Genomic DNA, 27,104 nt, shown 5'->3' with positions numbered 1-27,104 from the left:
GACAGACGGACAGACAGACAGACAGACAGACATGACGAATCTATAAGGGTTCCGTTTTTTGCCATTTGGCTACGGAACCCTAAAAAGCGATAAAAGCTTGTAACTGTGGTAAGAAATGCAATTTTAGACAGAAATAAATTATGTTGTATGTTATTTTATATATATTGTATGTTATTTGATTTATCACAAGTTTTGCCATGAAAATTTTCTAGGTACCTATTTATAACTATTTTATGTCTAATTTACGAAACGTCGCACGCCAACGATGCCCACGAACGAAGGAGACGGGTGCATGTGTTCTCGCTCGCACGGCGAGCTTTACTTTAGCGACTCGCAGTTAGTTGGTTTTATTCATGCAATAATATGTAATAATGTACCTATGTACTAATGTTAAAGAGATTCTATCAGTTAGGCAAAAGTCTGAAATGTAAAAAATATAAATTTTTGCTTTCCAATGTTTGTTTTTATTTCTAACCCATATTTCCCGTAAAGGCTTCGTCACACAGGCGCGTTTTCCGGGCGGGACGTGAGCGGGGCGCGCCGCTTTTACATATAAAACGCTCACGCCACGCTCACGCCGCGCCTGTGTGACGAAGCCTTAAGTGCCGTGCTCACAGCGCCAAGATAACAGTTATGACATATTAAACTAACTTAACTTTCATAGTGTCTGGCAAAGGTTTTTTTATAGATGGCGCTAGTATACATAGGTTTTACCTATGCTATGTCTAGTTTTCGTCTATGAAATTTGGCTTAGCGCCACTTGCACCATTCCACTAACCCGGAGTTACCCGGTTAAGCGAGTTACCATGGTTACCAGTACAATTTGACACTTGGTTAACGCTTTAACTGCTTAACCCCGGGTTAGTGGGGTGGTGCAAGTGGCCCTTAAAGTGTTATCAATATCATCCAGGCCCTTAACCTTTTGAACGCCAAACGGCGCATCCATTTGCCGTGCCACTGACGCCACGGGGGTAAAGTTTAGTTTTGTGAATAAATAATGCCAACCTAAAAGTGGGGTGTTTTTCAGTAGATTTTCATCAAAAAACGATCGACGTCAAATGCCGTCTTTGGCGTCGTTGTCACGATTTTTCGTTGACGTCAATTGCCGTCTGTGGCGTTCAAAAGGTTAAAAATAATAATTTGACACTATTCGTAGGATTAACAGGTAAAAACTACTGGCGCCATCTGCAAAATACTTTGAACTCAAATCACATTCTTGCTATTTCAAGCCCGATTATTGCTTTTAGTTCCACAGCCTCGCAATTCGCTCACATTCAAAAATGCGCGTTTTCTCAGAGATAAGACCTAGCTAGATCGATATTTCGCCCCCGAAAACCTTTATAGCAAATTTCATCGATTTCGTTATAGCCGTTTCCGAGTTTCCCGAAATATATATATAAATAAATATACAAAAATAGCTCGTTTAAAGGTATAAGATAAGATAATGCCTAAGGTATAAGCGTAAATCGTACAGAAACTCCAAAATAGTAAATAAACGATTCTTTAATTACAGACTCCTTATCATGAGATGAGCTTCCGCACCGCTTAAATAAATGCAAGTTTTTACAATAACGTACAAAAGGAAGTTTACTTGAAGATCTTGCCCTGGTTGAACTTGCGGCCTTGCTTGTCGGTGCCGCTCCATGAGAAGTAATCCTGAAACAAACACAATAATGGTTAGTTTCAATTTAATGGAACTTTCTTAACTTTTTCCACGCCGTGTCAAACACAAAAGCTCGGACGCCACATCATTGAAGTGTCAAAACTGAAGTTGAACTTTATGTATATGCACGTAGGTCGATGTTGCGCTGTGGTCTGTGACCGATTAATCGGTCTTTGGCGTTGAACCTACGGTGCGGATATATCGGTCATGGGCGTCCAAAAGGTTAAAGAAGGGTTTAAGGCAAAGAGAAAAACACAAGCGTAATCCGTTGGAAATACCATTTTGAATCTTTTGATATTTATCAGTCCGGTTTCGGTGATATCGTAATTCAATGGTGTATGTGAAGTAGACGTCTTTTTTTTTGGTGTATGAGAGGTTCCAATTATATTGTAAAAAAGTAAACATTGGACCTGATGTAGCTGTTTACTTGATTTTTAATTCAGCATGTGTCCGTTTTTGTCTCTATGGCTCGTTTTTCAGAGTTGACAAATAATGTAAAAAAAAAAATCTATTTTAGGTAACAAACTTAGATCCCTGCGAGTTAAGGAGTTCCAAAATTCATCACTACTACAAGTTCAGATCCATATCTAACCGTATAAGCAAAACAAGTTTGATTTTGCAATTACTGAATTTCGGTATTTTATTTGTTTACGGTTGAAGCGCTGGTGGTCTAGTGGTAAGAGCGTGCGACTTGCAATCCGGAGGTCGCGGGTTCAAACCCCGGCTCGTACCAATGAGTTTTTCGGAACTTATGTACGAAATATCATTTAATATTTATCAGTCGCTTTTCGGTGAAGGAAAACATCGTGAGGAAACCGGACTAATCCCAATAAGGCCTAGTTTACCCTCTGGGTTGGAAGGTCGGATGGCAGTCGCTTTCGTAAAAACTAGTGCCTACGCCAATTCCTGGGATTAGTTGCCAAGCGGACCCCAGGCTCCCATGAGCCGTGGCCAAAATGCCGGGACAACGCGAGGAAGATTTGTTTACGGTTGAAAGCTTACCTGGACAAGTTTCTTGGTGGCCGGGTCAGCGGGGTCCAGTTTCTTCCAGTCGTATGACTCGTAGTCGATCTGCCAGTCCGGAGACAGCCGGAAGGCAAGCTCATGCCCGCGCCACACCCACACGCCGGAGATGCTCGAGTTGTTGTCTTCACCGAACAGACAGACGGACGCGAAGGCTTGCTTGCGCATCTTGTCCAGTCGCTGGTACATGCCTGAGACGTGCAATAAATCCATACTAATATTATAAATGCGAAAGTGTCTGTCTGTTACCTATTCACGCTTAGGGAGCGTTCAAGTATTACGTAACGCAATTTTTGGACATTTTTGAGCCCCCCTCCCCCTAGTAAAACGTTACGTAACCACCAAGTGATTTTTTTACCTAAAGGCCACAATTATGTGGCGTAAAGTACCTGCCGGCCTAGCCAAGGTGACAATCGCTATCGCTTCGACAACGAAACGCTTTGTGTCTCTCTATCACTCACTCTTCCATATTAGTGCGACAGTGACAGTTGCGTTTCGATCGCTACGGAGCGATAGCGATTGTCACTTTGGCTAGGCCGGCTGAAGGGTTAAAATCAATGTTACGTAACGCGTAGTTCAAACCAGGGAATATTTATATATAGGATGTTGCGAATATCCGCATCCGCAACCGCGGAACTTCCGCATTATTTTCAACATCCGCATCTGCATCCGCATCCGCATAAAATCGATGCGGATTTAATGCGGATGCGGATGTGGAACAGGTTGGTACAGGAACGTCTTAGCATCGGCTTAAGTGCTAGACTGCTAGGTAATTTAGTCATTAGCCAAAAAAACCTATTAGAAATGAGCAGTCAAGCGTGAGTGGGACTTAATGTACGGAGCCCTTGGAACGCGAGCCCGACTCGCACTTGGCTGGTTTTTTGAAATAAAAATTACTAAAATGTAATATTTGACTTTTTTTATGTACCTATCTTGACATCCGCATCCGCATCTGCGGATGTGAGCCATTAAAAATCCGCATCCGCATCCGCGGATGTCAAAAAATCGGCATCCCTCCCATCCGCAACATCCCTGGTTCAAACCCCCCCCCTCCCGCCCCTGTAACGCATCGTAACGTTTTACAAGACCCCCCCCCCCAAATGCGTTACGTAATACTTGAACGCTCCCTTAAACCGCTGATCCGATTTAGTTGAAATTTGGTATAGAGATTGTTTGAGTCCCGGGGAAAGGACATAGGGTAGTTTTTAACCCAGGAGTCATCCTTTAAGGGGGTGAATAGGGGGGTGAAAGTTTGTACGAGAAATCGATAAAAAGCAGATTGGATAAAAATAAGCTATCAAACCAATTTGTCAGTAAATAGGAGCAAAAAAACTATACTCATCCTTTTCTTTTGGGTGCTAGTACTAGTGTTAAGACAAAGATAGTATGACTCTCTCTGTATATGTTTGAAATAAGACAATCCTTTGACACACTATACCCAAATGTTATTACTTCCTCCACGCAGACGAAGTAGCGGGCAAGAGCTAGTAAGTAAATAAGGGGATTCACATAGAATACAACAATATTATAATTTTCCGTTAACTTTATACTTATGTAAAGTTAGCTTCTATTTCCATTGCAATTATAATAATGTACTTTATGCATAAGTACTTATGGCTTATTTTTGTAACGAGGAAGATGTTGTGTGGGTTTTCATACAAATATGTACTAACGGGTAGATCGAATAAAATCAGTTGCTATCGAATACGCCTTTCATTCACTTCAGCCTCTTCGCGAGGTAAGTGCCGTGCACAGACAAGACATCCTCTAGACTGAGCATAGTAACGCTACCCCCTCTGCCACTCATACGGTAGTTTTACTCCATCTTCGAGTCAATCCCGTGCCGTGATTGGCCCGTGTCTTTGAACGGACCAATCACGGCACGGGATTCGCTCACCTCGTCCCCCCGCACCCCCGTATTTTTGGCAGCATCGATTTCATGAAATAATTGCTCTAAACTCAGTCTAGAGGATTCCTAGTCTATGGTGCCGTGTAAAGCAATTCGGTACATGTAGTGGGCTTCGCTGTAGGTCTAGCACATGATTGGCGCGACAGTATCTCGCGGTGAGATAGACTACCCGTCTTTTTCTATTTAAATTAAAGAGGGACCATCTACTTCAAATTTGCGGCTTGATGTATGCCTCCACATATTTCAATAACCCTTTTTCGACGACCGGTCTGGCCTAGTGGGTAGTGACCCTGCCTGCTAAGCCGATGGTCCTGGGTTCGAATCCCGGTAAGGGCATTTATTTGTGTGATGAACACTAATATTTGTTCCGGAGTCATGGTTGTTTTCTATGTATATAAGTATGTATTTATCTATATAAGTATGTATATCGTTGCCTAGGACCCATAGTACAAGCTTTGCTTAGTTTGGGGCTAGGTTGATCTGTGTAAGATGTCCCCCAATATTTAAAAAAAAAAAATATCAAAAAAATAAGGTACTGACCAGTGATAAGGTTGCAGCTCATGAAGACCTTGGCCAGCTCCTCGGGGTACTTGTACTCCGAGTACCAGATGGAGTAGTGCTCGGGGTCAAACTTCTGCCAGAAGTAGGGTATGGACACCGCCTCGTCCTCATTGGAGTAGCTGCGCTTGAAGTCGTCCATGTTGAATGTGCTGTAACAAGTACCATTATATTTATTAGAAGACAATTTTACGAGCTTTTATTTATTTATTTATTTAATCTTTATTGCACAAATGAAAATACAAACGTACAAAAGGCGGACTTAATGCTAAAATGCATTCTCTACCAGTCAACCTTCGGGCAAAGCAGATAACTTGTAGGCGGTGCAATATCATGTTGTAATTACAAAACAAAGTAGGTACCTACTTTTACACAACTAAACAAATACAATGAATATAAATAATAAATAGATAATACATACATAATACATATAACATATTATATTTAAGTTGTTTTATTTCAAATTGTCTCTGACTATACTTCGTTTTTTTTAGGATTAGAAATTTGGTAAACAATCTGGATGTGTCTTTTAATTGAAAAACACATTTTAAAAATAAGTTACGGTAAATATGTAACAATTATTAATCTAATACGATCTTTTATAGTCTTCTGCTTTCATAAGTAATAGTAATTGATTTTTAACAAGTGTTTTTCAATTAAAAGACATGTCAAAATCGCTTACCTTCTTTCAAGTTCTTTCTAATGCTAAAAAAAAACGAAGTATAGTGAATTGAAAAGTAGTCAGTAATAAAAAGTTGCATCAAAAATGAAATTTTTAACAAGAAAATCTATAAGATTACTTTGACAGTTCTTTAATAATGTCAAGAGTTATTTTTCTAATTTACAGATGAGTTATCGTAATTAGGATAATCCTTATCAAAGAGAGAACGATAATATGGTATATGGCGTAAAATGTCAAATGAACGCTGTGACATTACAACGTCCACGGGTCCCGAAAAACAAATGGGTCGACGTATATAGAAATTATCTAAATTATGTCATTTACTCCATTATTTTATAAATAAAACTCCGGTACCATATAACGGGGACTAAAGATTTGCATCGTTCATTTGACAAACAATAGTGTTCTACGTTCTAAATGAGGAATATTTTTTGATCAAAATCTTTCCTTTTATTTTCTGATCCGATCTTTCTCGAGGGTTTTTTTTAAATACATCTTTATGCCAAATCTTTGCAGAATGAAACATTTAAATTTTATTTTCACGACTCAATATGATCTTCCATAGTGTCTGCATATGCTTATTGCACTGCATACATATTGTTTTTAGTTTTCTAATTTTATTTGACTAAAGGGGATTCGAAATTATAATCATGCGGTAGATAAAAACGCAACCATTCACCATATTTATTAAGCAACATAATATACATAAACATAATACATATGATGGCAACATAGAATAATGAGTGAAAATAGTACAAAAAACAAATGATCCCATAACCAAAATGAGTTTAAATAAATATGATAATTCCACAAGCATGAGAGATCAATAAATAAGTACTCTAACTAAACTATTTCATGATGTGATACCAACTATGGCCCATGCACATTGTTTTATACCAATCTAGACTGGCATTCAAACTTCCTGTTTACATTTTTTATATCAATTATAGTCCATCTTGCCATCTTGAACCAACATTGTTTCACGTAACAGTACATTTTATTTCACATAATAAAAGTTCAGCATGAACTATATCACTCTTCAGGGTTTGCTAAACATAACAAAATCAGCCAGCCTATTATGGATAGCTTTATCCATCTTTATCCACGTGATAAAATAACTGTCACTGTTTAACACCGTGGGAAAGAAAGTGACGGACACCGTTTTATCACGCTGTCACGTAGACAAGAACGACCATCATATCCGTACAGGTATATGGGTGCGAGCGAGATGCGTTGCGATTGATAATTAATAAGTAAGTTTGAATGCCACTCCTATAGTCCTAGCACAGAAGTGGCGCGAGATGAAACTACCCGCCCCTATTAATACAATTGGAAATAAAAGCGGCCAAGTGCGAGTCGGACTCGCCCATGAAGGGTTCCGTATTTAGGCGATTTAAGACGTATAAAAAAAAACTACTTACTAGATCTCGTTCAAACCACTTTTCGGTGGAAGTTTACATGGTAATGTACATCATATATTTTTTTTAGTTTTATCATTCTTTTATTTTAGAAGTTACAGGGGGGGGGGGGGGACACATTTTACCACTTTGGAAGTGTCTCTCGCGCAAACTATTCAGTTTAGAAAAAAATGATATTAGAAACCTCAATATCATTTTTGAAGACCTATCCATAGATACCCCACACGTATGGGTTTGATGAAAAAAAAATTTTTGAGTTTCAGTTCGAAGTATGGGGAACCCCAAAAATTTATTGTTTTTTTTCTATTTTTGTGTGAAAATCTTAATGCGGTTCACAGAATACATCTACTTACCAAGTTTCAACAGTATAGTTCTTATAGTTTCGGAGAAAAGTGGCTGTGACATACGGACGGACAGACAGACGGACAGACAGACAGACAGACATGACGAATCTATAAGGGTTCCGTTTTTTGCCATTTGGCTACGGAACCCTAATAAGACGGGTAATCTATGTCGCGGGCGAGATACTGTCGCGTTCTTCTGTGCTAGGCCTACTGGTCTTCTAAGCTTCACCCGTGTTGGATGCCTACCCTTTGGGCATGGAGTCGAAGGGATCCTTGGACTCCTTGGGTTTTTCCTCGAAGTCTCCATCATCAGCCGGCTCGGATACTTTCTTTTCTTTCTTGGGCTGCTCCTTCTTTTCTGCCTTCTTGTCCTTCTTGCCAGAGTCCTGGAAAATTAAGGTTTAAATGAGTTTACTGGATGAAAGTAATAGGGATGTTGACACATGTTGAATTTTATAACAAAATCTAGTAAAATAGATAGCAAACGAGCAATTTATCACAATAATGTGGATAATAAAATAAAATATTGAAAAATTACAAAAATACAGGACCTGAAAGTTTCAAAATTTAAGTTTTTTTTAACTTCCAAAAACGATAAAAGTAAGGGTACCATTCGATTCCTTACATTTCACAAAAAAAAATATTGTATAGCAACTATATACATAAACGCAATATTTCACCGACAAAAACGCAATTTTCTTGTTTTGTCCATACTACAACGTCGGCGATGACGTCACGGCCTCTGGCCGTTTTGTATAGGGCGTTTCGCGAGTGAAATGCGACTGTCGGACTTTGACTACAATTTCTGACTTTTGTGTTACTTTAATGCAATGGGTCCCATCCCATATAGACATTTGATCCTAAAAACAAACCCGATCGATTGATACCATAAAAAAAAATTAGTCATGTAGCCTATTATTTTCAGTTTAGCGACTTATACTTCAGTCAAGTACAAGTTACAGCATGGTGAACTTCTGCACAAATGCGCGATATGGTCTAATGTAGATTTTGATAGCATTTCTGAGGCTCAATAAGACGTGCGTTAAAAGCAACCTAATAGCCGAATCGGTAGTGAGTGACCCAGCCCGGAAAAATGGGTCTGTTATAAAATTTTGTTCACAAGTGTTTCACCATTGTTATTGTTTCTCTTTTTTCTGTCAATATGTGTGTATTGTGGCAAGCTAATAAATGGTTTATCTATCACCATAAATTCCCCAGTAATGACCTGCATGTGCCGGTCTAAAGGTGGAGAAACGCTCAGTCTCCTGTCTCGCTCGCGAACTGTCGCTTATATTATATGTTTTGCTGAGCCAGCTCTTGGTACTTCTTAGCTTCGTACAAGGCATGGCGCATTTCGCGATGGTCCCCACTATGGCAGAGATCTGCGGCTGGTGAGCGAGGGTCTGGAACCGGCACTACGCTTACGAAAGGACCATAGAGCGTATACTCGGACTTTACCTTCTTGGTCTGCTGAGACAGCTCCTGGTACTTCTTAGCTTCGTACAAGGCATGGCGCATTTCGCGATGGTCCCCACTATGGCAGAGATCTGCGGCTGGTGCGAGAGGGTCTGGAACCGGCACTACGCTTACGAAAGGACCATAGAGTGTATACTCGGCCTTTACCTTCTTGTTCTGCTGAGACAGCTCCTGGTACTTCTTAGCGTCGTACACGGGTGGGGCGGAGCACAGCGCTAGGGCTCCCACCACGGCGGAGACTTGTGGCTGGTGGGCGAGGGTCTGGAACCAGCGCTGCACGTTCACGAGGGGCGCGCGCGTGGCCGGGTCCAGGACGTGCTGGAATTAAAATGGTACTGATCAGAATTAAAAACAATACTGATGCCAAAATTCATATTTAATAAAATTTAGGTCTTCTGCCTTTCTTAAGCCCCGTCTCCATATCGCGCGGCAAACCATCGAACATTGGCTCGCGCGGCAGCCGCGCGCAATGGATACCGGGCGTATCGAATTGGCTCGCACGGCAGCCGCGCGCAATGGATACCGGGCTGCCGCGCGAGCCAATGTTCGATGGTTTGCCGCGCGATATGGAGACGGGGCTTCAAAAGACAAACAGCAAGAGTAACGCAAGACATTATTATATTGCGTGTTCTTATTCATGACGCAAATTTTAGTTGCATTGCTTTCTACACCATCTTTCCTGTCACATAGCAATTTTTTAGCTCGAGATATAAACATAAGTTCTGATAAGATAATGATAACACTTGGCCTTGATCCTTAAATAGATAAGAAATCTTAATCTTACCTACATTATTCAAGAAAATTGCATGCAATATACACTTGCCATATTGTAAAGCTAGATTCAATGTACTAACTTTTTGCTTGTGCAAAGCAGAGATTATACCTGGCCTTAGGCCTATTGCCAAAAAAAATGGAAATACCTTGAACTTAAACAACAAATCTTAAAAAAAAAAAACAATATAACGCTACCTGGAAAGAGTGGATGAGTGTGGTGAACACAACAATGTCGGCCAGCGACACGCGCTCGCCCACCAGGAAGGTGCGCGTGAGCAGGTGCCTGTCCAACACCGCCAGGGCGGCGAGCAGGTCCGTCTTCGCGCGCTCCACATTCACTTTGTTGAACTGCATGATGCCGAGGTAGGGGAACACCCAGGCGGCCGCGGCGGGGAGGAGCTCGGAGTCGGCCCAGCATGCCCATTGCAGCACGCGCGCTTGCGTCGCGGCGTCGCCACCGCGGAGTGCCGCGTTTGACACTACGAATTTACAATAGTCAATTCTCAGTTCTTTCAAAACTTTCAGTTCCCATTAGCTCAAGTTTCACTAACATTTTACTATGCCGATTTTCGTTCAATTAGTTATAGTCATAAACATTTTTATAAATAATCACACAATATGTTTAGAAAATATTTAAGTTAAGGTTGAGTAAATAATAGCTGCCATATGTTGTATACAAAAAAGGTAAACACAATTATTTTAGTATGCAAAACTATGTTTAGTTTAGATTTGACGACAAAGAGACAGAAGGGTTTCTTAAAAAAAAAACAATGAAGTGTTAGGAAGTCGTGGATAAAGGTTACATTGTATACAAAAACAAATTTGACGACCAATACTTTAGTAGTGAACAAATTAATATTGCAGGGTGCATTATGCCCTTCGCAAAAAACGGTGAGGTCATTCAACTGTTACTAAACTTGACCGACAACTTTCATCAGCATCACTTCCTTTAGAGGTTATCGGCGAACTAAGTCGCGAATATAATGTTGTTAGACTCACCATAATATGCGATGGCGTTGCTTTCGGTTAGCAGCACCTTGCCGTCGGCGCTCTCGAAGGCAGGCACCTAAAATAAACCACAAACGTACACGTCATCGCACCAGCCGTTCACGCAAAGGCATAACCCCAAACAACAAAATACGACTTAGCACTGCACTCACTTTGCCCGCCGGGAACTTCTTGAGGAACTCATCTGACTTGTTGGTCTCACCGAACACGAAATTCGGGGCCACTTTCACATCGGCCCCGGAGTACTGTGCGGCGATCAATGCCTTGTAAGCGCGGAAGTTTTCCGGATAAGTATAGAGTACCTATGGAAATAAGCACACACATAGTCAGCGGATATTTCAAAGGCACTCATTTTATTCATTACGAGCAGGAATATAATCTGATTCACACGATAATTCACAGTAAAACTTAAACCTACCCCGGCCGCCATGGTGGATTTTTTCGAAGAGACTTTTGACAGCACTGATCAGCTGTCAACGTCAAATTCTGAAGCGTCTTTTCATTCACGCAAATACGTTTGAGTTTCAGAAATTCGGTTAGCCGCGAAAATCGAATGAAATTCGCAAATTGTGGGCATCTTTCTCTGTCACTCTAATTACGCCTTTATTGGAGTAAAAGAGAAAGCAATTTGCGAATGTCGGTTTTCGTGGTAGGCTCTCAGATTATTAAAAAGAACCATAAGAAGCGAAATAAAGCATAATTTGTAATAAAAATAAATATTTTCAATGAATTAGTAGCAATATTTCAAACAAAACAGTGTAAGAAAATTGATAGAAAATAACACTTGCACAGTCCGTGCTATCAAAATCTTGGTCTGATCCAAAGTTGATCCAAAGAGTCTGAACTATATAACTAACTTTATTGAACGCATCTTAACATTGTGCTTAACATTTGACGTTTTAATTTTTAAGTTTGGCAACATAATTTCGCAATTTCTAAAAGAAAGTTTAGATCGATGGTGTAGCGAGGGATTTTGCGATTTAACATAATTCGTGATAAAAGCACAGTGTTCGACTGCACCGCAGTTATTCTTTATTGCTTACGAGTGATTTACTAAAAACTCAAAATGGTAAGTGTGTATTATATTGCGGGCGGGCTAAATTTAACTCCGCTGGTGCTGTTTTGGCCAAGGTGTTGTCTCGCTGCGGAGCGAAAGGCGGACCGGCACTGCCCGTGGCCCGCGTTGCTCAAACTGCTATCCGACTTCACTGAGAGCTAATTAAAATAGTATTGTGCATAATCATTCTGAATTTATTTAATGTAGGTACCTACTGATTTGTGTATTCATTCTCACTACATACCTGCTAAGAAACCAGGAACCTAATCAGGGCCTATTTTAGTAAACTGACAAGTTGAAATTTAATTTTCAGGGCAATGAAAATTCAATTCCCATGGAGCTCTGTTCCAACTGTAAGTAATTATTTGTCTTACTAATCTATACTCTTGTCTCATTCTATGTACCTTTTTACTGTTGGTATAAAAATCTAATAAGATCAAATAAAACTAATAATGAAATTAAAGTTGATTCCCATGAGTTGCTTTCTGTGTCTCTAACTTGTTCTGTTTGCTTCCCTACTGACCCGCCCTTCTGACTAAACTTGTTGAGAGTGTTACAGATGGTCTCATGTAGGTTCTGAGCTTAACCGGAGGTTTGTTTTCAGCGCGTGTTAACTGCATTGATTTTAAGGTGGAGAACTGTGAGTGTGTAGTGACACGGAGGTGTCCCTCATGTTGCATCTCGCACGTCACGTCACTCGCGTCCAGAACAATTTTTCAAACTAAACAAACATCTAGTGCCGCATTATGTTCTAGAAATACATGCACAATAAGTTATACCTCGTGCTATGTGCTAAAGAAGCCAAGCACTGTTAACAGTTTTCATCAGTAAAATTTAATCAGTGGGATTTCTCCCTAAACAATCAAGTTTTCTTAATAAAGAACTTGCAGTTAACATACAGAAATTAGGCAGGAGTGTATTCTCCGCTGACCGCTACCTCCAAACTCTTTTCACACCGGCCACTCACACCTGCGCATCTTCTGTGCCGTCAGTCCGTGCCTCACCTTCGGACCGCATACATGTTTCTACTCTATTCTAGAACAACTCTAGGAACATTTCCGTGCATAATTCCTCCATCCTGATGTTAAACGCGTTACACAAAAATTGTTCTGGATGAACATACATGAACTAGTTGTTGGGTAGTGCAACCCGCGATAGTCCGGCGTGTGTAGTTTACATTCTGAATGTTTGTTGCGATCTGTTAGAGACGTTACTGCCACTCAGGGGCGAGGAATGTATGCGAGAGCGGCCGCGGCGGTGCGGGACTTCGCATATACAAGGACCTTGGCAGGGTCGCCATGTAACCATGTCGAAGGAACATTACAAATTGAAACAGAAATATCTTTATGTTCGTGACATAGTCCTGTGGAGCCCCAGGGATCTATCTTCAAGTGTACTGCCGCCGCCGCGGCCCCGAGTTAGTAACGTGCCGCTTTCTGCACTCGGACGTAATGTATCGTTCTAGATGGCTTTTTATGTTTATAGAATAGACCGTGAACATTTTGTATGATATGTGTATATACGGTGTACATATGGCGTTCAGCAAAAGCTCGGGAGATGCTCCTTTCTCTTTCGTTTTGCATGAATAGATTAACGTTTTTAATCGCTGTTCGTTGTACTCACTTTACATAATTGATAGTTTTTCTTCATAGTTGGTGTAGCGAAAGAGAAAGCACGCAAAGCTAGAGCGAGTACGCGAGTGTTCTGTTAGAATAGACGCTGTTTTAGCGCCAGGAATAGGCAATAGGTTGCCGTGGCGGCTGCAGGCCAGACCAGGCCAAGCTCAATAAGTGTTAGAACTGGCCAATATAATACAATACAATAATATTCGAGTATTATTATGTTCATGGACTTAATAATTGGACGGTAAATTGGTCGTCAATTTATAAAGAAAGACAGATACGTACGACGTACGTCCGAGTTCGTTCTTCACTATGAACGCTAATCACTAATCATCAAACAATTTGAATGTCAAAAGCCTCAAACCACATTGCCAAAAAGCAGTGTCCGAGTCAACAAGTAGGTAAGGATGTTCTCAAATTTTTACTAATGAATCAATTATCTGACTCGGGAGTTGCGTTTATTTTAAAGCTGCTTAAACAACCTACCTACAATGTCTATTGTATCTTCAGGGCAGTTGCAGGGGCGCATCTAGTGTTTGAGATTTGACGCTCAAATGGTTCACTCACAAATTTGTATAGGTAATCCCAGTTAGTGAACAGTGTCTTTCTATCAGACACGACAGAACTTGCTTTCCGAGCACTTGACCCTGCGCTATAGTTTGTTAAACTTACATTTACGTCTAAAGTCTATGAACAAGAAACACTCGTACATAGAAGAGATTTTCTGCACGGATCATCGCACCTCTTTCTCTGTCGGGCGCATAGGCTCTAAGCTCGTAGGACAGAGTTGGAAGTGCGACGTGTAGAAATCATGGTCTGGTCTGCTGTCGTCCTCGCATCCAAACGCCATTAGTCGCATGACACACCACGGTTAAATAAGAGTTACAAGACAGTTTTAATCGAAGTTTGTCCTTCTCCATCTCATTGTTCGATCGTTGCAAGAGCGATAAAGATGGGAATATTGAGAATAGACGATCTATGATCTATATTCAGTCAGTTCAGTGGCGCGACGTCGACTGATGAGATTTTCTTGCCATCCAGCCATCCATCCCACACTGGAAGGCCATTTCAAGATATTCAGTGTTCTCTTGCTGAAAATCTATGGGTTTGGGGTCCTCTCCTTCAGATGTTTACGAGCAAAAAATAACCCAATGCAACGGAACAATTATGCCTTGAGCTGGCGGGTCCATCAGATCCATCTGCCACGATTAACTTAACTATAGAAGCACACGAGGCTAATAATTGGAGCATACGTTGTGGCAAAAGGCACGTCGCGCCACTGTTACAACAACGGATGGAACAACTATTAGGCACAACAGAACATCGGTAGACCCTATATCGTTGTGCTTCCGTGCTTCGGTATACCAATGATCAGTAACTTGGCCGCGACTTTGTTATTAAATACAGGAGCACCTGTATTTACAAGTGTGCCTTCGAGATTAACACATTCAGTGCCGAAAACCCGACTATCGGGTATTTTATGTTTTCGTTCCCAGGCCAAACGACCCGATAGTCGGGACGATTTTTTGTGGCCTGGCGTGGATGTCTTGTTTGGCTGGGTGGCAATGAATGTGTTATTTACTTCAGTTAACACTTGAAGTTGTCAATCAGTAAATACAGTAAACTTAGATTGCGTATTCTCAAGGTTGAGCGAGCTTAGGCCATCAGTCGAATGCTTAGGCAAACCAGTAACCTCAAAATCCTCAACATTCTTCGTGAACGGAGCTACTGGTTTGCCCAAGGCGCCCTAGGGCCTTACCATGATGTCCTTATTGCGATTCTGTTTCATGGTAAGGCCCCTGGTGTGTGTCTCAGTCCGGATACGTGTTGCAAGTGTTGATGTTTTAGTCGACGCCGACGAGATCCGGCGGCTGGGCAAGCGTTTCCGCAAGCTGGACTTGGACAACTCGGGCGCCCTGTCCATCGACGAGTTCATGTCGCTGCCGGAGCTTCAGCAGAACCCGCTGGTGCAGCGCGTTATTGACATCTTCGACGCCGACGGCAATGGAGAGGTACGATACTAGCAAACCTTGCAACTTAAGCCCGCTACACGGTGACCAATCAAGCTTCCCACAATCCATGGTCACCCTGACCTTGGTGTGCAATATAAAGTTGAAATTCAGCAAGGTCAGGTTTGCCGGAAGCTTTGTTGGTAACCGTATGGAAGCTTAAGAAGAAAAATATCTCCAGACCTTGTGTCGACAGCAACGTAACATGAAATCAAGTGACATTGCTTGACGTCGCTGCCATGGGTCGAGAGAATATTTGTCTTCTGGTCTATTTGTAATATTTGCAGCTAGGTTATCTTATCTATTTCAACTCTTCAATAGTATCAACTCGTCTGAAAATAACATTGGACCGATGTGACAAACTGCTCAATACGGATTTTTTAAATATCGGTTAAAACTATTTTGGGGAAATCGATTAAATCCTAATAATATCTAAATCGAAGCGGGTGGCCAACTGGCCACTGATATTTAAGTACTTATGTAAACTACCGTCAGGTACCTTACATTTATAAGGTGTTCTATGCAACGACCTCTATTGTCTTACAAAGCGATTAACTGTGCGATAAGATACATTATGGCTCCTCTACATGATGGGCCAACGCCGGCCACTCCAAGGGACGCAGCCATGCGGTAGAATGAGATAGCAATATCACTTGCTCCCTCTAACGCATAAATGCGTCCCTTCGAGTGGCCGGCGTTGGCCCATTGTGTAGAGGAGCCATTAGATACATACAATCATTTAGTGGACGGAAGCCACACGGAAGCAAACAATAACGATAATTACACAGTTGTTTTGAACTTACCTACACGAGGCAGGCATAGAATTTCGGGCGCCATAAGTGATTAAAACTCTACGCTAAATAAAAAAAAATAAAAAATTAATTGTTTATTTCAGACCATGGGATCCATATTTTTGTTAGTTAAAACCAGAAAAACTTACATAAAAACACTTACATATAATTATTAACAGCATCTAAGAAATACAAGAAATCACTATGGGTACAAAATTTATTTCGTCTGCATACATTTTACTTCGCATTTAAACTATTTTAAAAAGATTCACAGTCGCGTGGGGAATAATGACAAACGGCCTTGGTTGTTGTTACATTGTTATTTGTTATCGAACATTGAGGGTGGCACATGCAACAGGAAAATGTTCAGACAACACGCGATTCATTGCGGTTAGTCGTACGATTACGATATTCGTGCTTTATATGAATAACACGAAGAATTAATCTTCAACCTTGTTAATACAGAACTTTTAATAATGCGTTTATGCGTTTAGATATTTTTTACATGACTGCCCAAAAAAAAGGAGTGTATTGTTTCGTCATTGTTGTTGTTACGATTATGAAAGTTTATAAACTTAGGTATAGTGAAAACTTTAATTGTGTACCGATGTATCGATTATAGATTATATCCGCTGACAAACAAGGCTCACGGACAGACAGAAAAATAGCAGAGGGTGGGGGCCTATTGCAAAAAAAACGCAAATCGAAATTCGTTTTTCGCGTTGGGCCTCTTTGAGTACGGACGGATCTTATGTAAAAATGAAAAGGCTGCAGGATAAAAAAGACCGGCCAAGTGCGAGTCGGACTCGCACACGAAGAGTGTCGTACCATTACGCAAAAAACGGCAAAATAATCACTTTTGTTGTATGGGAGCTCCACTTAAATATTTGTTTTATGTTGTTTTTTTTTTAGTATTTGTTGTTATATCGGCAAGATTATTTGTGAAAATTTCAACTGTCTAGCTATCACGCTGGTGACAGACAGACGGACAGCGGAGTCTTATATATGTAGTAGGTCCCGTTTTTACCCTTTGGGTACGGAACACGGAACCCTAAAAACAACTGAATTTCAAAGAACAGTCCGTTTTACTAGCTCTATACTGTTTCGATATAACTATTTAAAATTTACGTTTAAATATCAGGGCCACGGCCACCCCTTATTATGAAGTAAGATAAAGTTTCTTAAAAATTCTCAAAAACATTTTTACGTAAACATATATTATTAACTCATATGCAGGGGTCGGACAAAAAGAGCCGATGACGTAAAAATGACGTAATCTTGCACACAGGATGATGTTTGAGTTTGTATTTAAACTTCCGTCTGACATGTAGTAACAAAGTAGTATTAATGAAGTAACAAAATAATCGTAAATATATCCATGGAATTAATAATACAGGTGGTAGGGTGATGTAGTGAATAAAATAAATTTCTTCGTTGGTATATCTTGATTACAGCAAGAGCAGTATACGTGTTTGTCACGTACCTCCAAAAACGGAAAATTGCCACAATATTCGAGTACAGATGACATTTTAGAGCGTTTTCTTATACATTAGTAAATATACATTTTAGCTAAATATAATCGTGAAGATACAATAGCTAAACAATAACGAAGTCAATTTATTGTTCATCTGATTGACAATGTGTCAGTCAAAAACGTACTTACTCATTTCAAGTGGCGATATCGTTTAATAAAGAGGTTGATAAATGATAAGTGATAATTGTTTATGAAAATCAAAAATACTATTTGAAATCATCCTATAAGTGGTTTGACGTCATCCGCACTTTTTGTCCGACCCCTGCAGTCATATGTATGAATTAATAACCGAACAATGCAACTTTAAAAACACTAAAGTCAGCTAGTTCAAGTTGCGGCCTCGCACTGTTTGTTGATAAACAAACGTGATGTCACCGGCGGCGCTCGCGCACCTTATCGCTCTGTGTCACGCGATAATCCTCCGTAACGGCTTTTAAAAACTCGCTCGACATATTATGTACGTACACCATCACCCACACTGGTAACTGACAGTTAGTAAACCTTATTACAAAAGGCATAAGGTCCACCGATGGACAGTTAAAGAGTGTTGCTGTTTGTACTTACTTGTTACTGTGTGAGCATAAGGTATTATAATTGAATGAGTTTTTAAATGTAGGTATTGGTGGATGTTTTGCGCTGCGCTGTCACGCGATAATTTTTGTTGACTGCCTGACTGTGATGGAAAAGTAAATTTGTTAAAAACAGTTTAACTACTAAATCCACGAGGCCTACATGTAGTAAGCTTAGACTTGGGGCCCGCTTTCTCAAAAGCTTGTAACTTGTAATTTATTTAACAATATAACAATATATTTACACGTCATTACAGACAAGCCAATACACCGAGAAATTAAAACATTACAAAATACACAGTAGGTATACAAACACATGAAACATATAACGAGATAATAAATTAAACACAAGTACTGGACAGCCTGTCACCCATTAACTCGCAGAACCTTAGACAGTAATACAAGCGGATGTCACTTTTTGACAGCTTTTGTTAGAAAGGGTCTTCCACTTGTATTACAAGTTACAAGCTATTGAGAAACGGGCCCTAAGACCTTAACTAAGATAAATCTAAGACTCTTGTTCCTAAGATAAATGACCCTTCTTTAGAGCAAAATTACCTCCTATAATTCCGTTTTGTTTGCTTTTTGTGTAGTAAACAAAACTCGTGTTTACAGGTGGACTTCAAGGAGTTCATCCAGGGTGTGTCGCAGTTCAGCGTGAAGGGGGACAAGCTGTCTAAACTGCGCTTCGCGTTCCGCATCTATGATATGGACAACGATGGGTTCATCTCTAACGGAGAGCTGTTCCAGGTGATTCATTCTATCCTTAAGATACATCCAGAATGAATGGTGAATGTTTTCCTGCTCGAGGGAATGGGGTACGTAGGATGGTGGACAGCGCGCGTGCGCAAGCTGCTCACGAAAGGCGCGCAATAAGCTTTAAGAGTTTAAGAAATATAGATCTCCCCGGAGGTCGCCTCACCTAATGCCCTAGTATGCCTATATGATTATGAGTATACCAGGGCTCGGCAAATCTTTGAAAAGAGCCAACATCATCATCTTCCTCGCGTTGTCCCGACTCATGGGAGCCTGGGGTCCGCTTGGCAACCAATCCCAGGAATTGGCGTGGCCACTAGTTTTTACGAAAGCGACTGCCATCTGACCATCCAACCCCTCTGGGTTGGCAAACTAGGCCTTATTGGGATTAGTCCGGTTTCCTCACGATGTTTTCCTTCACCGAAAAGCGTCTGGTGATATTTATCAAATGATACAACAACATGAATTAATGTTAAAGTTAAAGTTAATTAATGTTAAAGTTAGAATGAATGTAGATAAGTTTCGAAAAACTCATTGGTACGAGCCGGGGTTTGAACCCGCGATCTCCGGATTGCAAGTCGCACGCTCTTACCGTTAAGAGAAGAGTCAACCTCATTAGTAATTACCAGAGCCCTATACTTATAACAAAGTAGGTTATATATTCGGCATAGCTAGGGCTGCCATCTCCAAATTCGCCGAACATGGACAAAGACTTCAAAAAAACTGATGGAAGAGCTAGTTGGCTATGCCCAACTATTAGCCCTTCCAATCTACCTGCCGACTAAATACAATGCATAGGTACATTCTTCACATTCATAGGCGAATCTTTGCCATATCAATCTTCGTTGATTGACAGGACATACTGGATAAAAATCTCGCGCTTGAGTCCTGTTTTATTTTCATACACCTAGATGTCGTCGGTATGTTTAAAGGTAAACTGTAATAAACTGACTATAATGCTGTAAGAGTAGCTTGAGCTACTCTAGCTATACAAGTATACAGTAAGGTAAGAAGACGCGCTAAAACAATAGCGACTCATATACTCGGCCTCGCACGAGATAACGGTACTGGCGGACAATGCTTGCACAATTATGCAAAGATGTTGTCTTTACTGCACGGGAAGTATTTGTAAGTCATGTGAGGCATCCATAATTCCATATACCTACAGTGGAGTTCATAAATATGTATACCTCGGCTTCCTCTGGCAAGCCTGTTTTAAGATAATAAGAAATTATAGAGCTATTAGAAAATATTTATTATTCTCTCAACAATTAAGTCGCGTCAGGACCATTTGGAACACCTGGCCGGCTTAGCAACTTCTGCTGCTGACTGTATGTTAATATTTTTTGAAAATGTCTCAATTCCCACGGGCATGAAGAATGAAACTTAGCATGCGTGTTTAGAGCACAAAAATAAAACAGAAATAAAATGCAAAATAACATTGATCGGTTGCCAAACATTTGCGGGACGTATATTTTAAAAACTAGTGTCTTCGTGTAAAAAATAATTGATACAGGATTTGCCAAGGAATAGGTATTATTGTAGCTAAATTAATATTATGAAGGGTCAATCTTACACATCAACCCCAAACCAAATTTAACCATTGTTATGTTTTTTGTACCTACCCTATAAAAGCCACATACTTGGCAAGCGATTTGCGTGCTATCTTAAGTTAGGAACCCAAAGCGAAATGACGAATATAGTCTGTAAATAATAAAGCCATTTTTGTCAGTAGAATAAGTTTTTGGCAAAAATTTCATTTTTGGTACAAGCTTTTATCGCTGACTGTACTTTTCTTACGACAGACAACTAATACTCATCGAGACAATTCTAAAAACCCCTAACACAATTAGGTTGCGTTGTTTCATCACAGAGTTCCTATGGCCACCTCCCTGTCTCCATCATCAGTTCAGTTCGACAGTACCATATTATTGTATCGTCATCAGAACTACATACAGCTGCCAATTTTCATGACGCTACGATCCTTGGAAGATGGTTAAATTAGTTACCTTAGATTCCATTACATAGTTACATACAGGTCGGCCTAATAAAAGCTTTTTAAAAAGCGGCAAATTTGAAAAAATGGCGCGAAGGGTTATCGTCCCCTAGAATATTTGGATTGCGCGCCTTTTTCTACTGACAAAGTTGTTTGACAAACTATATTAACTAGCGACAATACACTCCGCAGGTCCTCAAGATGATGGTCGGCAACAACCTGAAAGACACGCAGCTGCAACAGATCGTCGACAAGACGATCCTGTTTGCGGACCGCGACGAAGATGGCAAGATATCGTTCGAGGAGTTTTGCTCCGTGGTTGGCAACACTGACATTCACAAAAAGATGGTCGTCGACGTGTAAGCCGCTGCGGCCGGCCCGGTGTTGCTTCGCGTCTTCTTTGAGTTTGACACGGGGCCTCTTGGTCACTAGCCACACTTTGCTTTGGGAGTTTTACTTTCGATCATAGAAAAATGGGCGTTTTTTTTTGTTGTCCCCTACACTTTTTTTTTTAAATTTGGGATTTTTATGTTATTTCTACTCAGAATCACGAGCTCTTTCTATCCTAATAGGAGAAAAAAAGTGTCATAAGGTTTTTATTTCCATTACGTCACCATTTTTCATAGACAAACGGTCGCGGAATGGAAAGATCGAAAAATGTATGGAAATTTTGGGACACTTTTTCTCCTTTTAGGATAGAAAGAGCTCGTGATTCTGAGTAGAAATAACATAAAAAATCCCAAATTTGAAAAAAAAAGTGTAGGCGACAACAAAAAAAAATGCCCTAATATAGTAAGACAAGAGTGCTCACTCCATACATCAGTTTTGGTACCAAACTATTATTTTCATAGTCGACATCTAGCATCGAGTAGCGGAATTATCAGTACTGCTACTTGACAATAGATGTAGTCTTATGTTGTTGCGCATTAGACTTTCCGGTCGGTGCTACATCTATTGTCAAGTGGCAGTACTGATAATTCCGCTGCTCGATGCTAGATGTCGACTATGAAAATACAGGTCTTTTTGGTACCAAAACTGATCTATGGAGTGAGCAATCTGTATATTTTTTTCTCTATGGTTTCGATGGTACCTGAGAAAATATATCTTAAAGAAACTGTATTTGAATACAAAAATCTAAGAATCTTTAAGCTGCGTCCATATCTGGCGAACGCGCAGCGATTTTGCGTCTGTGAAAGTCTCGCATGCATTACTATTAGTACGGTGTAATCGACGAATCAGAGAATTGACTGTTTGTAACCCTTATTGCAACGAGATAGGGGGCACCATTGGTCAGTTAATTGTATTACGTATTACAGTGTGCGAGTGATACGTAAATATCGCGCTCGTGGCGCATTCGCCAGTTATAACAGACCTTTAAATAAGTGTTCGGAGAAGAAACACAAAAATAAATTCAAAATATTACCTAGCGTCACATTAAAATGTATCTTTGTGTTTTATACTAAAAAAAAGCATACTTACACAAGTGAGGTATGTAATTTGGGTACCTAGGTGTCAATATGAAATAAGAGTCTCAAAGTCCAGTGTGGCGGGTCGCAGCGTCCCGTAGTAGCTAGAACACTATTCAATTGCGTCGGTCCGGGCCGGGTCGATCAAATCTATATCGAGATATCAAAGTGCCGTTATTTGCGCAGTTCTCGGCTATGGCTTTTTAAACAAAATTAAATATTGACTCTCAAAAATTCTACAGTTGAATGTTGATCTCGTGGGTTTTTCTTTGTAAGTACATTTAGACGATGATAAAGTTTTATAGGTCATCTGAAACATCTTTGCCGATATACGTAAAACTAAAACACATATTAATCGTTTACTGTTCAATATTAAAGGTTTTAGAAGAAATTTTAAATCCGGGTAACTTTAAGGTTAATCCGTGTACCCCGATCCAGTTGCAATTTGGACTGTGTACCACAAATAAATGTCGAGAACTGTCGCTAGCCCGCGACCGACGCTCCTATCATTAAATCATTATCGTAACTCTTCCTAGCTTAAGTAAAACATACATTTTAATAGTTATACGACGTCATTAGAACTTTTATCATAGTCGAAACGTGAGTAGATTTTTATTTTATAATTTTGTTGCGGTATATTTTAGTCGGTATTGTTATTTAGTATTTTATTTCTGCAGTAGGTGTCTGTCGAGTCGCGCGGGCCGCCAGTAGGGCGGCTTGTTACAAACTATAGTCAGGTGTTAGCGTAGCGAGTGGCGCGGCCGCGATGGTAGCCCATACAATATTACCTGACGATATATACGCTTAATATAAACAACGGGTGATATAGTGTGTCGTTTTCAAGTAAAAAGTCCTATAGAATTAGACCAAGATAAGTCTGCAACGATATTGATAGCACACGCAATGCAAGTGTTATTTATACGTTATAATTTCATAGAAGTTTGACGTTTAAAATAACACTTGCATTGGGTGTGCTATCAAAATCGTTGCAGACTTATCTTGGTCTAACTTTAGTCATTGAGCCTTACGTTAGGCTTAATTTTCGACTGGTATGAATTGACTCTTATGGTATAGGTAAATGAAGCTAAGACTATCAGTTAAATGGTATATGTGTTAGTTTCATATATTTAAGGGTCTATATATACCTACATACTTTTAACTGTCTAAAAATAATTCTTACGTAACTTTAAATTGTCGGTCGTCAATAATATTGATACCCGACAATGTAGTATTTTCCTTGAAATAGTCACAAATTAGCCCGTATAAAAACCTTGTATTTTCAGACTTTCGGTGTTGTCTTGTAGCCTTTATATGTATAATCATATTATATGAACGCCTAGTAATATTGAATGGGCAGTAACTGTGTACACGGGTGGACGGTTTAATAAGACAGTTAGCTGCACGATAACAGCATATAATCTTTTCGACACGATATTTGTTATAGAGTAGTAGGTGTACCCGTGTACCCGCCGGGTGGATACCCGGGTTTTAAAAAAAGGTGTACCATTCGCTTTTATTCGAATAACTAACGACTTTTGAGTAATTTCGACTCACAATCACAAGGACTACTGATTTAAGTATTTATTTGATTTTGAGGACAAGAAAAAAAGTGTTTCAAGTTTTTCATACAAAATTTAGGTGTCAGTTTTGTGACGGTCCATACAAAATGTATGTCAAAAAGCGTCACAAAACGGTCATTTTTTCGGACACTTTTTTCCTTTATAAATCGATAGGTAGGCCTTGTGATTCTGAGTAGAGATAACCCAAAAGTTGATAACACAAAATAAATGGTACACTTTTTCTGAAAATGCCCACTCGTATCGCGGCCGTCCGCTCAGTATTTACTTCACTACTTATACTGATCTTATCGCCTTATCCGAATTTTATACAATTAACTGTAACTTTTTAATGTTAGCTTGTTCTAGTGTCCTTTACTACTGTAATATAAGGATGCGGTCGTTTGTATGTTTGTGTGTACGCCTCTCACCCATCCTTCCCTTCCCTTCCCTTCCCTTTCCTACACTAATATTTATTGATATGGTCCTTTTATAACTTTGAAAGGTAGAAATTATCTATCAATAAATACTAGTGTTAACTTTTTAACCTATTACGATATTTTACTACGTAAATCGCCGAAAATCAAATTGAATTCGCCCTAACTCTGCTTGTTATCGGTATATACTACATATACAAAGTCACCCGTCTATTTTTTTTTCTATTCGAGTTTATTATAATAATTTTATTAAGTATATTCGGCCGAGCCGGGTAGAACACAAATATTTATTAAAAAAAACTTATTTATTTAAAATCAATCATGGGTGATATGATAGCGATTCGCCATTCGCGTCAGTTAACCCGGGAAAACAGTAGAGGATCGGACTGACTGGTCAAATGATATATTTAATTACTTTTTCGAAATGATAAAATGGACAGTCTGTCAATGTGATTGTATGTACCTTAAATGGCGTCAGAATGTTGGTGACAATGATAATATTTCATCATTAAAAATGGCAATATTTCACTTTTGGAAAACTAAAAATCTTAGAAATTGCAGTTATAAGTAACGTTGGTTATTAGTGTCTCATGTTTTTTACAAGTTAATGTAAAATAATTCATTTTGACAACAGTCCGATACCCTATTATTAACACGGAAGCCATCTTAATCCTCTACCCCCCCCTCCCCCCCGTCCGTCCTCACCCCCTCCTCTTCCGCAGGTCCTGACCTCTCTGAGGCGCCCCGGCGTGTAATGACGTCACACTATCACTGTATTTCGTCCAGTTAAGATATTTTCGACCGTTTCCGACATCGTCGACGAGCTCCATTTATCGGTGAGGGTATATTGTATTAGTTATCCCTTGTTTTATATCCTGAATACTAAAATTACAGGACGATTGTCCCAATGTCCAAGCGATGTGTCGTCTACTTACAGCTTTATGTCTCATTTAGACGGTGCGAGAACTCGCATGCATTTCATTACATTGCGTCATTTGATCGGTCGGCTGAATTGATGTAACCTCAATGGTCCGCAATGTAACTAAAATCGTATACGAGTTCGCGCGCCGTCTAAATGAGCCCTTAGAGTACAAAATGAGGATGGTTGGGTTAAGTCGGAGCACGCTAAGTTTCCATGCCAAGTGATATGTTAAATATAGGCACTCCTATAGGTATATCTATGTATGCATAATCACTGCCAAGTCAGTGCAAACTTAGCGTGGTCGTAGTCTAAATTGGCCAATTGAACTGTTATTTCAGTACCTGAGATATAAAAACAGGGTTTAGGCCTTGGGTCTCCGGTTGATGTGCAGCGCCACGTTGCATGACAACATTCTATAGCAAAAATTTACAGTTGAATGTGAAATCAATGGAGAAGGAAATATGGTTGAATTTCTATTGTATTGATATAGAATGATATAAAAGAAATGCAACTCTATTCCAATTGGAAATAGTATAAATTACATTGAAATAATTAGTACAATGGATAGGACCGTGGCCTTAGGATGATAAAGTGACGCTGCACGCAGCGTACATTAACCATAGACTTAAGGCTTAGGGCCAGTTGCACCAACCACATTTGACAGACTTAACAACATCACTCGGCAGATAACTATGAAAATTCCCATACAATTAAATTTAGCGAACGCTTCAACGGTTGGTGCAACCGACCCTTAGACGTGCGAGCGGCTCGAGTGATTTTTACCAAGTGTACAAATGAGTGCCATTAACATGGCGCCACCAGCGCGTTGGGCGTCCGCCGTGTGACATCTCAATCGTTCTACCGCTAAATTTGCAAGAAGAATAGACTTAAGGGTTTAGGGGTCACCAGAGTGGTAACAACTAGGATTTGTTCTCTACGTAACGTGTTACATATCCTGTTTTACACATGCAATCTCATTTTTAGTTAAAAATATGTTGGTGGTAACAAGGGAGGGAGGGGGGTTAACAATGGTAGCATGGAATTGTGTTGTGTCATACGGCGGGCTCTCGGACGCACCGCGAATCTTCATCTCTAGTCACAGCTGTTGTGCATATAATATACTAAATATATAAAATCATGTTATCCATCGTAAGTAGCGTCTCCGGCGCGTCAATAGCATTAATCTAAATAAATTTCTATCTTATAAGTATCGTTCACAGTTTTAAACAAATGAAATGTAGCAATATACGATTTTAAAGCCTTATTAAGACGGCGGCGACTTGTCAGATGACTTGCGAATGTCAGGCCAGCTAATTGTGGTAGTAGAAAGTAGCTCAGGACATACACCCATTTATAGGTAAGCTTAGCGCTGGCTCGCTAAGAAGCCTATTAAGTTCCATTGTCTACACAGTTGGCTGAACATTAGTAAACTTTATTGCAACGAGATAAGGGCTACCAATGGTGAATTAAGTGTGTTCCTGTTAGTAGACTTAGTGATCCTTAGGGAGGCGGAGCCTCTGTCAAGAACACTTTC

At 40.0% G+C, this 27,104-nt stretch overlaps 3 protein-coding genes across 4 annotated transcripts in view; 1 reads left to right on the top strand and 2 right to left on the bottom strand.

Annotated features, from left to right (window-relative positions):
- The window catches only part of LOC134653594 (large ribosomal subunit protein uL14m), a 313,686-nt gene that overhangs the window by 283,714 nt on the left and 2,868 nt on the right, over positions 1–27,104 (bottom strand). The window lies entirely within an intron of this gene.
- On the bottom strand, positions 1,486–11,389 carry LOC134653518 (elongation factor 1-gamma). The gene is made up of 9 exons (XM_063508889.1): positions 11,274–11,389; positions 11,008–11,157; positions 10,847–10,913; positions 10,043–10,326; positions 9,221–9,391; positions 7,844–7,983; positions 5,136–5,305; positions 2,666–2,877; positions 1,486–1,656 (listed from the first exon to the last, which is right to left on the bottom strand). Exons 1-9 carry the CDS (start codon positions 11,283–11,285, stop codon positions 1,588–1,590), a joined length of 1,275 nt encoding a protein of 424 aa, XP_063364959.1. The 5' UTR covers positions 11,286–11,389; the 3' UTR covers positions 1,486–1,587.
- Positions 11,745–21,647, top strand: LOC134653290 (calcineurin subunit B type 2). Of its 2 annotated transcripts, XM_063508616.1 has the most exons (6): positions 11,745–11,924; positions 12,226–12,265; positions 12,517–12,552; positions 15,383–15,546; positions 19,053–19,187; positions 21,382–21,647. In XM_063508616.1, the coding sequence occupies exons 1-6, from the start codon at positions 11,922–11,924 to the stop codon at positions 21,550–21,552; spliced, it is 549 nt and encodes a 182-aa protein (XP_063364686.1). In that variant the 5' UTR covers positions 11,745–11,921; the 3' UTR covers positions 21,553–21,647. The 2 variants fall into 2 exon arrangements, with proteins under 2 accessions (XP_063364686.1, XP_063364687.1); XM_063508617.1 differs by lacking the exon at positions 12,517–12,552 and having other exon boundaries at positions 11,747–11,924.

The sequence above is a fragment of the Cydia amplana genome, chromosome 13 (assembly GCF_948474715.1).
Source record: "Cydia amplana chromosome 13, ilCydAmpl1.1, whole genome shotgun sequence".
In the NCBI taxonomy this organism is placed as follows: Eukaryota; Metazoa; Arthropoda; class Insecta; order Lepidoptera; family Tortricidae; genus Cydia; species Cydia amplana.
The sequence above is the reverse complement of the archived record's forward strand: the minus strand, read 5'-3'. Positions and strand labels throughout refer to the sequence as shown.